Below are 13,643 nucleotides of genomic sequence, written 5' to 3' on the forward strand. Positions count from 1 at the left end.
TTTTTTAATTAATTAATTATTTTAGAAATTAAAATCCTTTCCCCAAATGTCAATCATGTTGTGGGCGGGACTTACATGACAGCCAATCAGATTAACTTCCGCCGGCGACCGGAAGTAAGCTAAAAACAACAACAACATAGCACCGCTTCGTGTTATTATCGAGCTTAATTAAAGCTTGGTAGTATTTTTGGTACAGCCAAAACACTAGCTTTGTGGTGACAACCTTTAACGTACATATACGAAAGTGTCAGATTCTAAAATCACTTAGCGTTCTAGGTTAGCATTTAGCTAGGCTGCTGTGATTTTCAAGCTAGGGCAGAGGTGATAACGGGAAGTTAAAGCTGTGGAACGTGTATTAAATGCTGATTTGACTTAATTAAGTGATTTATTCCACTTAGAACAGCGTGTGTCATCAATATGAGGGGCTCTTACGGAGAAAGAGACCGAGACCGTGGCCGGGACAGAGGGTAAGGAGCCACCGTTAACATGCGAGCTAATGCGAGCCCACTTGTTATATTGAGCCTTGATGCGTTTGTCATAAATAGTAATAGAAAAGCAGATATTAGCGCCTATGTTAAGATAATCCGGTTTAATGCACACTGTATCATGTTGCAGTAGTCCTCGCTTCGGATCCAACAGAGGTGGACCTCCACCGGGTAAAAAGTTTGGGAATCCTGGAGACCGTTTACGGAAGAAGAGATGGGACCTGGATGAGCTTCCCAAATTTGAGAAAAACTTCTATAATGAACATCTGGAAGTGCAGCGGATCAGCCAGGTATTGGGATCCTCTGATGGTCCTACCTGATGCTGTAGCAGCACTCTGACATGCAGTGTATGTTGACATGTTGCTTGCTGTGCTGTGTTTTTAGTATGATGTGGAGGAGTATCGCAGGAAGAAAGAAATCACTGTTCGAGGTTCAGGCTGCCCAAAGCCGGTCACCAGCTTCCATCAGGCACAGTTTCCCCGTAAGAACATGAAACCATGTGGAGCTGATGGAGCTGATGGATCTGCTGCTGTGTCTGAAATCATTCTTTTCTGCCTCTGTTTCAGAATATGTTATGGACGTGCTGATGCACCAGAATTTTAAGGAACCCACCCCCATTCAGGCTCAAGGGTTTCCACTGGCCCTCAGCGGGAGAGACGTGGTGGGCATCGCTCAGACGGGTTCTGGGAAGACCTTATCAGTGAGACCCTCATTTCTCTATCACTCTGCTTCAAACATACATCAAACATGTGCTGATATGTCCCTGTTTTCTTCTTCAGTATCTCCTGCCTGCGATTGTGCACATTAATCATCAGCCTTACTTGGAGCGTGGAGATGGACCCATTGTATGTGAAAATAAGAGGCGTATAGAAGCCATCTTGACACATTAAAGTGTTTCAAACTCTAAACAGTGGTGCTTTATGTGTTCTTCAGTGCTTGGTGTTAGCCCCCACAAGAGAACTTGCTCAACAGGTACAGCAGGTGGCGTATGACTATGGAAAGTCATCCCGCATCAAAAGCACTTGTGTGTATGGGGGTGCTCCCAAAGGACCACAGATTCGAGACCTGGAGAGAGGTGAACATTTTTTTACTGCGTTACTGTTGGGATTAGCACTGTTTTTGTGTCACACCTGTAACTTTGTTTTGTTCATTTAGGTGTTGAGATCTGCATCGCCACTCCGGGTCGCCTGATTGACTTCCTAGAGGCTGGTAAGACCAACCTGCGGCGCTGCACGTACCTGGTGCTGGATGAAGCTGACCGTATGCTGGACATGGGCTTCGAACCACAGATTCGCAAAATTGTGGATCAGATCAGGGTAAAAAAAATTGTTCAGTATCTCTCTTCCTGTTTATGTTAAATGCTCCAGTAGATACATTAATTTCACAGTCTGTCATGATTGTGTACAGCCAGACAGACAGACCCTGATGTGGAGTGCTACCTGGCCTAAAGAGGTCCGCCAGCTGGCAGAGGACTTCCTGAAGGACTATGTCCAGATCAATGTTGGAGCTTTAGAGCTCAGCGCCAATCACAACATCCTTCAGATCGTTGATGTGTGCATGGAGAATGAAAAGGACAACAAGTAAGAGGCAGCAGACCTTTATTTTAAGTTGTTTATCCAGTTTATTTCTTTTCCTTTCTTTATTTAGAGATTTTCGCATCTTTCGAGTGAGATGAATGTATTCATATAAGTCATGCACCTGTTTTTTTTTAGGTTGATCCAGCTGATGGAAGAAATCATGGCTGAGAAAGAGAACAAGACCATCATCTTTGTAGAGACGAAGAAACGTTGTGATGACCTGACACGTAGGATGAGACGTGATGGGTGAGTAGCTGCTGCTTTCAGCTTTCATACAAAACGGCTGCACAGAAATCATCTGGTCAAAAGATGGAGGAAAAAAAGATGGAGGTCATATCTGACAAAGTGCTGGTTTGTCGTTTAGGTGGCCAGCAATGTGTATTCATGGTGACAAGAGTCAGCCAGAGAGAGACTGGGTGTTGTCAGGTATGACAGACACACTGAGCCACAGTGACTAACAGTGTTTTCCTGATGCGTAGGTCCTGATTGTGTCGTTTTTGTGTTTGTGTTGCAGAGTTCCGTAGCGGCAAAGCTCCCATCCTCATCGCTACTGATGTGGCCTCGCGTGGTTTGGGTATGTCTCATATGCTCAAGTGGAAAGCAAATAATTTGCTCAGTTTAGTGACACACTGAAATGGAACACGTGTATATTTACTTGACCAAAAAAGTGTAGAATACTGTTAAATAATGAAAGATACTGCATGTTTATTTACCGTAGATTAATCCAAAGTCAAACATAAACATAAAGATTTTACTTTTAGAGACTTCTCAGATGAAGTTTATCATTTTATTGAATAGCACAAAATGGAAGTTGGACTGATGTTGAATGAATTGTGACAATGTGTAAGGGGCGGGGCCAGTGAGGCAGCCCCTTACAGGATGGCAGTCAACCTTTAACCTAATTCTGTGTTCATTTGTTTTCTTTTCATTTTTGTTTTTTTGTTTATTTTCTCTTCCGGCAACTAGAAGCACACAGGCCCTTGGGAGCCTGCAGCCGGACCTAGGCATGACAAATCGAAAGCTGACTCGAAGGAGAGACAGCCTGATAAATCAGTCCGGCTCACACACGCAGCCATCTCCCGCTGAAAACCTAGAACAGAGCCCACTTACAAAACGCCTCCCCCCTTTTTTCCAGGACGCTGGCTACCTGGGAGATGAAGGGGGGGGAGGGACCAGTGCAGGGTGCTGTTGGGCTCCCAAATTTGAGATCGTAGGTTTAGGGGGCGGCTGTCAGGTGAGAGGGCGAAGAGGGGGGTGTGGAGGAGGGAGGGAACTCCCTTTGGCCATGCCATCATCACAGTGACGCACCAAGCCATTTGCTGATTGGATTAACTCACCCCGAGCCGTTTTAATATGTGTGTATTCAAAGAAAACCTGAGGAGATAACGTGTCCAACCCCCATAACAAACTTTGGACGACAAATTTTTACCTAAATTAAATAGACAAGCTGAGACACAGTGGTGCGTTACAAGAAGACAACTGCCAGGAAGTGAGGGTGGAAAGCAGCCAAAGCCAGGCATGGACGGCTGTGCTGGAGACTCCCCTCTGAACTGCCCCCTGATGCCAGCCCCTGACACCCCCCCCCCACCACCACTGGCTGTGCCGGTCAGCCTCTCCCTCTGTGGACGTCATGTCTGGTCCTGGCTGGCAGGAGTCCTGGCCTGGAGGAGCCACCTCTCTATAATCCCTCCCGTTCACTCCTCTCTTTCTCAGTTTCTGTCTCGTCTCCCTGCTGTCCCCCAACTTTTCTCCTCCTCTGTCCACCATTTCTGTGTTCAATACTCTACGTTTCCTTTCAACCATTTCTGACTCTTTTTGTCCCGCTCCCCTCTCTACTCCAATTCCACCGTGCCCTGCTGTCACACCCCTGTGTCTTAAATACTTTAAATACATTTTTCTTTGTATACATCAAACCTGAACAAGGACTAGCACGAGCTGTCAGGACTCCCCTCCTCTTGTAGTGTCTGTTTCTTGTTACTGAACTTGAAAAGCTGGGCTATATGAGACCACTGACATTGGAAGGGACCTGGGAGACATTTGGAACACCTTTATAATGTCTCAATCAGAACTTACACATACCTGCCACTAATGTAAGAAGTAGCAGAGTACGGACTAACGCTCCATACAGCATAAACCCAGCAGTAACGTCTCCAGGCCACAACCAGGCTGGGAGGTGTGAAGAGACACAATTAAGACTAGAGTAGCTCTGCATCCCAGCTCAGTCCGGCTGGAGCTCTGGCCCTCCCAGTATCGGGCTTTTGGGGGAGGTGGGAGACAGGACCATGTTTTTTTGTCCTGTGCGCTCTCCTCCTTCCCCTGCAGACCTCCCAGGACTGGCAGTGATGGGTAGGGGGACAGAGAGGTAACTTTGTATGCCGTCACTAAATCTCTCATACGGGGTAAGTACTCTACCTCACCTGCCCCCTCCTCCCACTCCTTCCCCATTTTCTCCTCCGCCAGCCTTCATCATGATGCTTTCAAAACCAGACTTGCTTTTTCCTCTAATCAGCAGTGTTTTCTGAGCCCTTTGTCAACTGTAATGAGAAACAGACCTCGTAATTATCATTTTGGACACATTTTTATTGATCTGTGTTTTATTCAAGAATCAAGTTAAATGTCAGGGTCACTTAAAATTCTCTTCAGCTTTGACTGCATGTAACATGTGAGCAAAAAACGTTCTTAATCTACTGGATAGTTGTCATTTTCTAATTGTTTATTGACCAAGTAGTCGATGATTTGTCAGGTAAGTGATGCTTTCAGAGGATGATGGGTCTTGCAGGTATTGTCTGTCTGAATGCTCCTAGTTTAAAATTCATGAATGAAGTGATAAGAGTCCACAGCCGGTGTCAGTTTTGTCCTGACTTGTGTTTTCATCTCTTTCCTCCCTGCGTTGATCCCATTGACTGCCCCCAAATGTCAAGACGTGGAGGACGTCAAGTTTGTTATCAATTATGACTATCCCAGCTCGTCGGAGGACTACATCCACCGTATCGGCCGCACAGCTCGCAGCACTAATAAAGGCACTGCCTACACCTTCTTCACTCCGGGGAACCTCCGGCAGGCCCGAGAGCTGATCCGGGTGCTGGAGGAGGCCCGACAGGCCATCAATCCCAAACTGATGCAGCTGGTGGACACCGGGCGGGGAGGAGGCGGAGGAGGTGAGGGACAACTGCTGCCCGTCACTCAAAACTGTTTTTATTTCCAGTTTATGTGTTGGCTTCATTTCTTAAAGTCAACAGGAGTTAATCCTTTAAATGAGCAGTTGCTTGTCTGAATGGACCAATTTGGATTTTGATGGGAGGTTCCCTCTCTTTTTTCATTTCCAGGTGGACGTTCCCGTTTCCGTGGCAACTCCTCTAACAACCCGAACCTCATGTACCAGGACGAGTGTGACCGACGAATGCGCTCTGTGGGTGGGGGCAGCAGCTCCAAAGACAGCCGCAGCAACAGCAGCGGTTACAACCGAGATGGCCGCGGAGGAAACAACCGCGATGCAGACCGCTCCTCTTCCTCCTCTTACAGAGATCGCAGCAGCAGAGACGGAGGACGCAGCTACGGCTCCAGCTCCAACTCGTACGACCATTATCAGAATAACAACAACAACAACAACAGCGGCTCCAGAAGCGGCTCTGGGACGGGGGCCAGTGTTGTTGTGGGGCAAGCTCTACCGCCGTCATCGGGCCCCCAGCCTCTCATGGCCCAGCAGTTCAACCCTCCCCAGCCCATGATGGGCCTGATGGGCCACTCACCGTTCCAGTTTGCTCCACCGCCCTCGATGTCCAGCAGGAAATAATGTGGTCTGTGCATCAGTCACACACAAACACATACACTACACTACACAAGATGGACTTGTCAGATGCGACATTAAACAGCAACACATTTGATCAGTTTAGAAATTAGCTTTAGTTTGACAGTAGCATTAAAAAAAAGTCTTTTTGTACATGTTGAACATGTTTTTGTATTGCGAGCCACCACACAGGTCATTTTGCTTTAGGTGTTATCACAGGTAGGTGCTGAGTTATCGTGTCAGCTTGTTTCTATTCAGATGTTGTATCTTTATTTTGTGTTTGAGGAGGAGATCCTGATGTATCCTGAACAGAATCATTACATTTTCAGCTTCGTTTGAGCTTTATCATAAGTTGAAGCATATAAATGAGCTTTTTTCTCTTAAGTTTATGTTTACTAACATAGACCCACCGTAGGACTGTTGGTCACCCGTTTTTTTGCAGCAGTGATGATAGAGATTTCCTAGTTAACAGTAAGTCCCTTTATACTGTTTGTTTATCACATTTAATAAAAGCTCTTCAGTGTAAAATTTGCATTTTCACAGACATTCCTTTTAGTTCACCAAGAAAAAAAAACTTTATTTGGAATATTTCGCCAGTGTTATGCTCTTGCACACTGCACAGGTCAAATGTACATAAACAGAACTGCCATCGGTGATGTTAAATTAGTGCAGCGGAATGTGATTGACAGCCCCCGCCCCCCACACCAGGAGGAGGAGGAGGAGGGCGTGTACAGCGTGGCCGACATGCATCCATCCATTTGACACTGTGCTCAGAGCAGCTGTTTGCATATGCTTCAGTTTTACCCAATAACTCTCCAGCTAATTTAACTTATTAAAGATATGAATATATTAAAATGTAGCTGATCTGTATCTCAAACTGCAGAACTAATACGACTAACATGTAACAGATGAGAAAACAAAACAAACCTTAAATATGTCAGAACTGCAAAATAGGCACATATGGCAGAAAATACACAGATGTTACAGTAGATTTTGTTCTTTACACAAGAAGGGAGACTATCAAAACAATCATTCTGTTCAATCAAAAAGTGCACTCAGTCATCATGAAGGAAAGGAGCAATTAATCACAAACACCACGAAAAGTTGATTAGCCTAAGACGCTGGATTTTTGCAAGCAGTGTGTCCCATGCTGATGTGAAGGTAAACATGATGATGAAAACAAAATCACATTTTTACTTTTCTTTCTTTGAAGCGCTGTCTGGTTAAAAAAAAAAAAATTAGATGACTGCTCTGGAAAAGCAGTTGCGGATTTGTTTTAATGCAGCCACGTACAGCCGACTAGAGCTAGACACACACACAACTCTGTTAGAGCAAAGCATACACACATTACACTGACTGAGCAGAAGTGTAACCCAAGGAAAACAAAAGAAAAGTACAGCATGACTGCAAAGAAACACAGTGTGTGTGTGTGTGTGTTTATGCAGAGAGTTGAGAGGAAGGAGTGTGAGAGCACAAAGTCTGTCAGGTTGTGGTTGTGTTTAAATGCTATAGGGTCCCCCATTTCTCCGGAGGAGGAAACTGTTCTAGACTGCCGCTCTCGCTGTACTCCTGCTCCCCCATGGTGAAGGTTAATCTGTACTGCAGCTGCACTTTCTCCTGAAACACACATACACACAGGACAGAAGAAACGGTTCACCCGCCGGCAGCATGTAAAGGTAAGGCTTAGTACATCACTGTCAACACGCTGTTACAACCTGCAAAACTGTGTACTGTAAGAAGAAAAGTATTTCTCACAGCCCAACGGGGATAACATTTAAGCCCCGTTCACACTGGAGAAAGTTAATCCGGCTAGAGTAGGATTGTATGTATATTGTACCGGCTTAATCCGGCTTGTTTGCGGTCCTCCAAACCGCCAGGTGGCGTCTCGTAATATACAGAGTCCATTCAGGCCGCGGTAGGGCCGCGTGTGCTTATGCGTCGTGCATTTTTTTTTTGTCCCGTGTCGCTCGTTCCTTCGTTTTTTTTCATTTGTAGTTGTTTACATACGGCTTTTGTACACGACCCAGACACTGTCCCTGTGAACCAGAAGTATCATGTTGCTAACCGAAAGTATCAGTATCGCTAGCTGCATTTGCGTTCAGACCTGAGCCACATTTGAGCCAATCCAGCTAGATCCACCTCTGAGAGGTGGATTGAAATCAAGCTGGATATAGCCGGATTTGCGGTGTTCACACACAGGATATAACCAGATACGGCCCGAATTCTGGGTTGATTTCCCCAGTGTGAACGTGGTATTAAACAGAGCTGTGAAGTATGACTGTTACTGTCACATCCTGTTTTATTTTGATAAACCTTGCTGTGACAGGGCAGCATGAGGCGGTTGTGTTATGCTAAACAGAAGCTGGTAGAAGGTCTCTCAGTACATCAGCGATTTAACAGTATAAAAAAAAAGTCTTTCATATGTCAAAACTGCCACGCAGACAAAGAACATATCACATTTCCAGTTGAACGGCAGCTTTTTGTAAAAACAATGCGTTCTGTGTTTATTTATCTACCTTGTTTGGGTTTGCTATCAGCAGGATCTGTGTGACGGCAGCAGGAGGGAGAATGGGGTTGAAAGCTGGGAGATCTGTGCCCGATGGCGGCTGCAGCTTCACCGCCATAGACTACAGGTGACAAACAACAAAAACAGTGCTCCCTTACTGAGAGGGTAAATCTACTGCAGTGAATGTCAAAAGGACTCGCAGAGCCTCACTCCTGACCTTTGGAGCAGTAGTCTGGAAGTCTATGTTGGTGACCGGGACAGGCGCTGAGGACAGCATGGAGATGATGACCACCAGCACATCGGGTCGAGATGGAGGCGAGTCTCGAGCGAAGTGAAAGAGAACCCGCAGACTGTGTCCGTCAAACACAGTTACAGGTAACAGACTACCTGGAGACACACAGGCAGGAGGAATGTAGCAAAGATGTCCACTGAAAACAGGAGCAGGGACGTGGTCTGAAGTTTACTTACTGGGTTTAATGGATTCTAGCGGTACAAAAACATCATTCAGGGTGACTTCTGCGGGAGCAGCTTCTGTGAGAGCAGGAGACATGTCAAGCAGCGTAGCTCCAGGGCTGAGCTGAGAGCTGGGGACAGGAGGATGGTCGGTGGTGAATGATGGGATGGGGTTCGGGGTGATGCTGGCTCCAGATTTGCTCTGAAGATCCCTCAGAGTTGGTTTGGACTGCTGCTTGTCCCTTAAAGTAGAAAAGTGTGCAACATGTGTGAGGATATAGGACTAAAGCCTTCTTGCATTTTTAAGATTTTAACGTGACAGTGTTGGAACTGTGTCAGATACCATTTGACCTGCAGACCCTCCGGAGGCAGGGACTGCTGCAGCAGTGTCTTTCCCAGCAGGTCAAGCTCGTCCAGGGCAGAGTTCCCAGGGGTGGAGCCAGACGAGAGAGGCTGAGGGTGGGAAGCTGGGTCTGGACTCAGGAGGAGGCTCGGTGCCGCTGGGACGTCTGCGTCAATGCTGTCAGAGGACTGGCAAGACAAAGACAGCAGCACAAAAAGGAACATCAGTCATTTGATCTTCATAGTAGTGACGATAAAACACGCTCTCCAGTCGCTGCACCTGAAAGGAATCCCACGCTGTGGAGTCCTCAGGCTGTGAAGCAGGGTTGGAGGTGTGTGTACCTTCACTTAGCCCTAAAGGACACACAGAAATAATAACTATGTTAATTAAAAAACACATTAATGTAGATAGAAAGGACTGACTGGAGAGTACCGAGTGACATGAGCTCGTCATCAAGGAGACTGATCCCCATCTCCTGCGAGGGGGCGTTGAGGCTGTCTGTCGGAGTGGGAAACTCTGGGAAGGAAGGAGGTGACTGTGGTGACGTGTCCAATCCGGAGAGATCCAGCAGTGCCGTTCCCCCTCCTGTGAGAAAACAATTCGAGCCATTATGTCAGTAGCTAAAAAAAAAAAGACCAGAAGAGCTCTCTGTGGTTCACCCACCCATTGGTTTCTGCGTGTTTAGTGTGTTGTTTCCATTCACGATCTCCCCCTTCACCTGCTGCTTGTACAGGTTGATGACATGAGTCAGGCTGTCGTTGGCCTGAAGGATCTCCGCTGTGGAGAGACATGACAAAATCCTCATTACTGACATTCAGAAAGGACTGTCAGGACCGTGGCAGGGCTTAATTAAAAAAGGAGAATGACAGAACAGCTTGATTATTAGATGGCCCCCCCAAAAACATGTACCAAGTTCCCCCTGTCCAGCCCGATGAGGACTAATACAGCTCAGAATAATTCTGCCAGTAAAGAAAGGGAATTTAGCAGCAGATTTATGAAAGCAGCGCTCACCCAGAGCCTCGTCGTTGTCCTCTGTATCACTTGCCAGTCTGAACAGCGTCGGCCTCATTTTCTCACAGCGCTGGTACAAATCCTGAACACAGAGTTTAAACACCATATTAAATGTAATCCTTTTTTTAACATGTGAGTCCTGTTGGTCATGGAACAGGAAAGAAACAAGTATCATGTACGGCCTGTGTCTTCCATATCACCTGTATGAGTTCAGCATTGCTCTGATTAGTGGCACTGCTGTCGTAGTCCTGCAGGAGTTCAGTCAGCAGTGAGACGCTCTCATTCACCTCCTGGATGGCGTTTACTCGCTTTGACACCTTCTCTGCTCGCTTCTGATCCTGAAAACAAACGAAACGGACAAATCGGCATTTAAGGAGATGCACAGTGGGGTTAGGGAGAGGCCAGTCGAAACGCTAGAAATAAGAGGAAGGAGCAGCTTCTGCTACCCATGAAATGAGGACAGACTTACTCTGCCAGTGACACACAAAACCCCTCAGGGCAAAGAGCCCATTTTCTCTTTCAGTAAACTGCTGCAGTGCCTGTTAAAACATGCCTGCTCATCCAAACAATCACAAAAAAAAACTGAATGAGATGCACTCTGAGAGCGAGGCTGTCCCTACAAACAAAGACAGAAAGGACAGTCCGCCAGTTTGTGCTGGCACACAGAATGAGTGGAGGGTTCACCTCTTGGACCATTTCCTTGATGAGTTTGTTTGCAGCTTTCAGGTCCTCAGGGTGTGAGCTATTCAACAGGCGGGACAGCATCTGACAGAGCAGAAGTCAAAACTGGGTGAACAGGCTTTAGGCACAATCGTGGCCATCGGTTACTGTATTTTATCAGGCTTACTTTTGACTTCTCCTCGTCCTCAAAAATAGCATTCTTGGGTCTTGGTGGAGGGAGGTTCAGGAGTTTGTCAGGTGGCAGCTCTGGGTCTTGTTTAATGATTCCTGATTTGCAAACACACAGAGATAAGAGTATAAATCATTTGAGTAAATCTGCAAACTGGAGCTTGGCTGCTGCAGCTGTTTAGCATCAGGTACAGTAAGAAAAAAAAAACGTCTCATGCTTTTACAGATGTTACATTAATTGTGGCCAAAAGGGGTGAAAACAGGAAGCAAACTGTAATGGAGCTACATTAATGTTAGCAACTCAAACAAAGAAAACAAAGATGCAAGAGGCTGGAGGAGTCTCAACAGGATTGTCAATATGCAAGAACTACAGGTGAGCGCTGCTAGTAGAATCCTACACGGTGCTCGGGGGGCTAGAACGTTTATCGTTGCTTAGCAACACCATCCGTTGCTCCACAACTGCCTCAACTGGCTATTCAGCCGAACTCAAACGTCAACTTTACTGTACAGGACACACATGGTTCCTCCTGACCCACAGGGTGCAAAACAAGATGTAAAAAAATGCAGAGTTTGTGCCTCTCACCTTGTTTCTTCAGCATCTGATAGGCATCTGAGATCTTTGCTTCATCGGGTAACCCCAATGTCCAGCTATAGATCAACTCCAACACCTTCTTTTTTACAGGCTCGGGGGACCGTGAGCCCAGATACTGAGGAGGAGAATGAGGACAACCTCAGAGTGAGTAACACTCATTAGCTTAAAAAAAATGGAAGATGTACACGGAGGCTCTACCTCTGTCCTACCTTTGGAGAAACCACTTTGATCAGTTCATTTAGAAAACGGAATTTGCCCACTTCACTGTGAAATCTTTTCCCACAGCTTTTCATGCATGTCTCCAGAACCTTGTGTTGCAAAAAAAAAAAAAAAAAAAAACACAAACACGGTCATCTAAAGGTTTAAAAACCCAGACCGAATACACGGCCTCAGATCTGAACTCACCAATAGTGCCTGCATGGCCTCCCACTCCTGTGGAGACTGGATCTTGTGGGCCAGGAGTCTGGTGGCCAGCTGAGGGCTGTAACACAACAGTTAGAAATATTGACCATTCCGTCATGCATCAATTTAAACATTGCACCAAGTCAAGCTCTTACCCCTCCAAGTCATTGTTGAGCTGGTCACAGAAGGCATGGATGCTGCTCCAGTCTGTTTCTCTGTTCAGTGGATTAGTAGCTCTGTCTGAAACGTTAGACAGCAGAAGTGATACTTTATGATATCAACAGCCTTGTTGTTGTGATATTTGAATACTCTTGGAGTTTGGTTACAGGAGCATTGAGGTATTACATGTCACATTTTGCTAACATGCAGCTTAACGGCACTGTTTAACGGCACTTCCGTATTGTTTGGTTTTGAAAAATTCCTCTGAGGACTGATAAACGTGTGGCCTTTGGTAAGTCCCGCTGAGTGACTCCATAATTTAAAATTCATTACGTCTGTGCCACATAACCTGAGCAGGTGCTAACTCTGTGTTAGCTAGCTTGCTGTAGGTAATCGTTCTGTGCCACGGTGTCATCTTGACATTTTGCACGGGGTCATATGTTTTTAACACGTATAATACAGTCTAAACTGAGCCAAACTAAAAGGATTCCTTGTGATTTAGTTTCGCTTTTCAGCTATCGAGTCGTAAAGCTAAAGCTACGTCTGTCTGGGCTGTGTGTTGACAGCTGGCAGGCTGAGCTAGGTTAGCATTCTGGATGGTGACGGCAGGGTCCGAATCCCCTCTGCTGGGACACGTAACGGCCACCACGAGATGTCATCTCACCCGCAAATACACGCAGATAATAATTAGTCAGCGTGCGGATCTCCACACGTCTGCGGCTCGTTGAAATAAGTTTAAAACACTCACTGATACGAGACTCCAAACTCTCCGCATCGGGCGGCGCAGCCATCACTGCGAGATTTATGTGGCGCTTCGGTCTCGCGAGGGACGCACAGGAACGTAGACGGGCAGGAGAGACACAGAAATAGAACAGATAGAACAGACTGCGAGATGTAATACGTACATTCTGCATCGCACCGTAAATATATTTTTTTATTTTAATATCTTACACGTTTTTATGTATCATATCTGAAATAAAAACAATACTTCCTGGTGTACAAAAACAACATTATCACAACAATATATTATGATGAACGAGCTTAAATCATCACTGCTGATAAAATGTCATTACAATTATTTTGTGGGTTTTATTTGCCAAATAAATACATATTCTTTATCAAAGCATAATAATACAGAATTTTAGTCACGCGTTGGACTCTAAAGGGTGCATTTGGATGAGAATACCCTTTCTAGCTTTCCTATTTCTATGACACTGCATCGTAAAGTAGGAAAATAGAACCACACCGGAAGTTACAGTCTTTCACAATAAACGTCAGAGCGTTTCTATTTATAAATATTGAAGAAAAGAAAAGGTAGCACACAGAAAGAACGTGTTTGCTTAATTTTTAACAATACATATTTCGTGTTGCGTCTCTATTTTTGTGTTTGTTTACAAAACTGGCAACTGGTCCAGCAAGTTTTATTTTTACTTATGACCGGAAGTATGTTCAAAACTCTTGAACAATAAAATCCAGTTA

At 45.6% G+C, this 13,643-nt stretch overlaps 2 protein-coding genes across 2 annotated transcripts; one reads left to right on the forward strand and one right to left on the reverse strand.

Annotated features, from left to right (window-relative positions):
• The first annotated feature begins 102 nt into the window (after positions 1 to 102).
• On the forward strand, positions 103 to 6,366 carry LOC114440522 (probable ATP-dependent RNA helicase DDX17). Its single transcript, XM_028412993.1, has 14 exons — positions 103 to 114; positions 399 to 467; positions 616 to 775; positions 870 to 966; positions 1,052 to 1,185; positions 1,265 to 1,330; positions 1,419 to 1,560; positions 1,641 to 1,801; positions 1,893 to 2,065; positions 2,198 to 2,308; positions 2,427 to 2,488; positions 2,577 to 2,636; positions 4,984 to 5,220; positions 5,389 to 6,366. Exons 2-14 carry the CDS (start codon positions 418 to 420, stop codon positions 5,853 to 5,855), a joined length of 1,920 nt encoding a protein of 639 aa, XP_028268794.1. The 5' UTR covers positions 103 to 114; positions 399 to 417; the 3' UTR covers positions 5,856 to 6,366.
• Positions 6,333 to 13,014, reverse strand: LOC114440521 (ADP-ribosylation factor-binding protein GGA1-like). Its single transcript, XM_028412992.1, has 17 exons — positions 12,913 to 13,014; positions 12,161 to 12,245; positions 12,009 to 12,084; positions 11,813 to 11,911; positions 11,595 to 11,718; positions 11,010 to 11,110; positions 10,847 to 10,927; positions 10,363 to 10,500; positions 10,163 to 10,244; positions 9,815 to 9,928; positions 9,584 to 9,736; positions 9,431 to 9,504; positions 9,152 to 9,339; positions 8,824 to 9,050; positions 8,573 to 8,742; positions 8,366 to 8,476; positions 6,333 to 7,466 (listed from the first exon to the last, which is right to left on the reverse strand). Exons 1-17 carry the CDS (start codon positions 12,953 to 12,955, stop codon positions 7,356 to 7,358), a joined length of 1,977 nt encoding a protein of 658 aa, XP_028268793.1. The 5' UTR covers positions 12,956 to 13,014; the 3' UTR covers positions 6,333 to 7,355.
• Between the last annotated feature and the right edge of the window lie 629 nt (positions 13,015 to 13,643).

The sequence above is a fragment of the Parambassis ranga genome, chromosome 8, assembly GCF_900634625.1.
Source record: "Parambassis ranga chromosome 8, fParRan2.1, whole genome shotgun sequence".
Lineage (NCBI taxonomy): Eukaryota > Metazoa > Chordata > Actinopteri > Ambassidae > Parambassis > Parambassis ranga.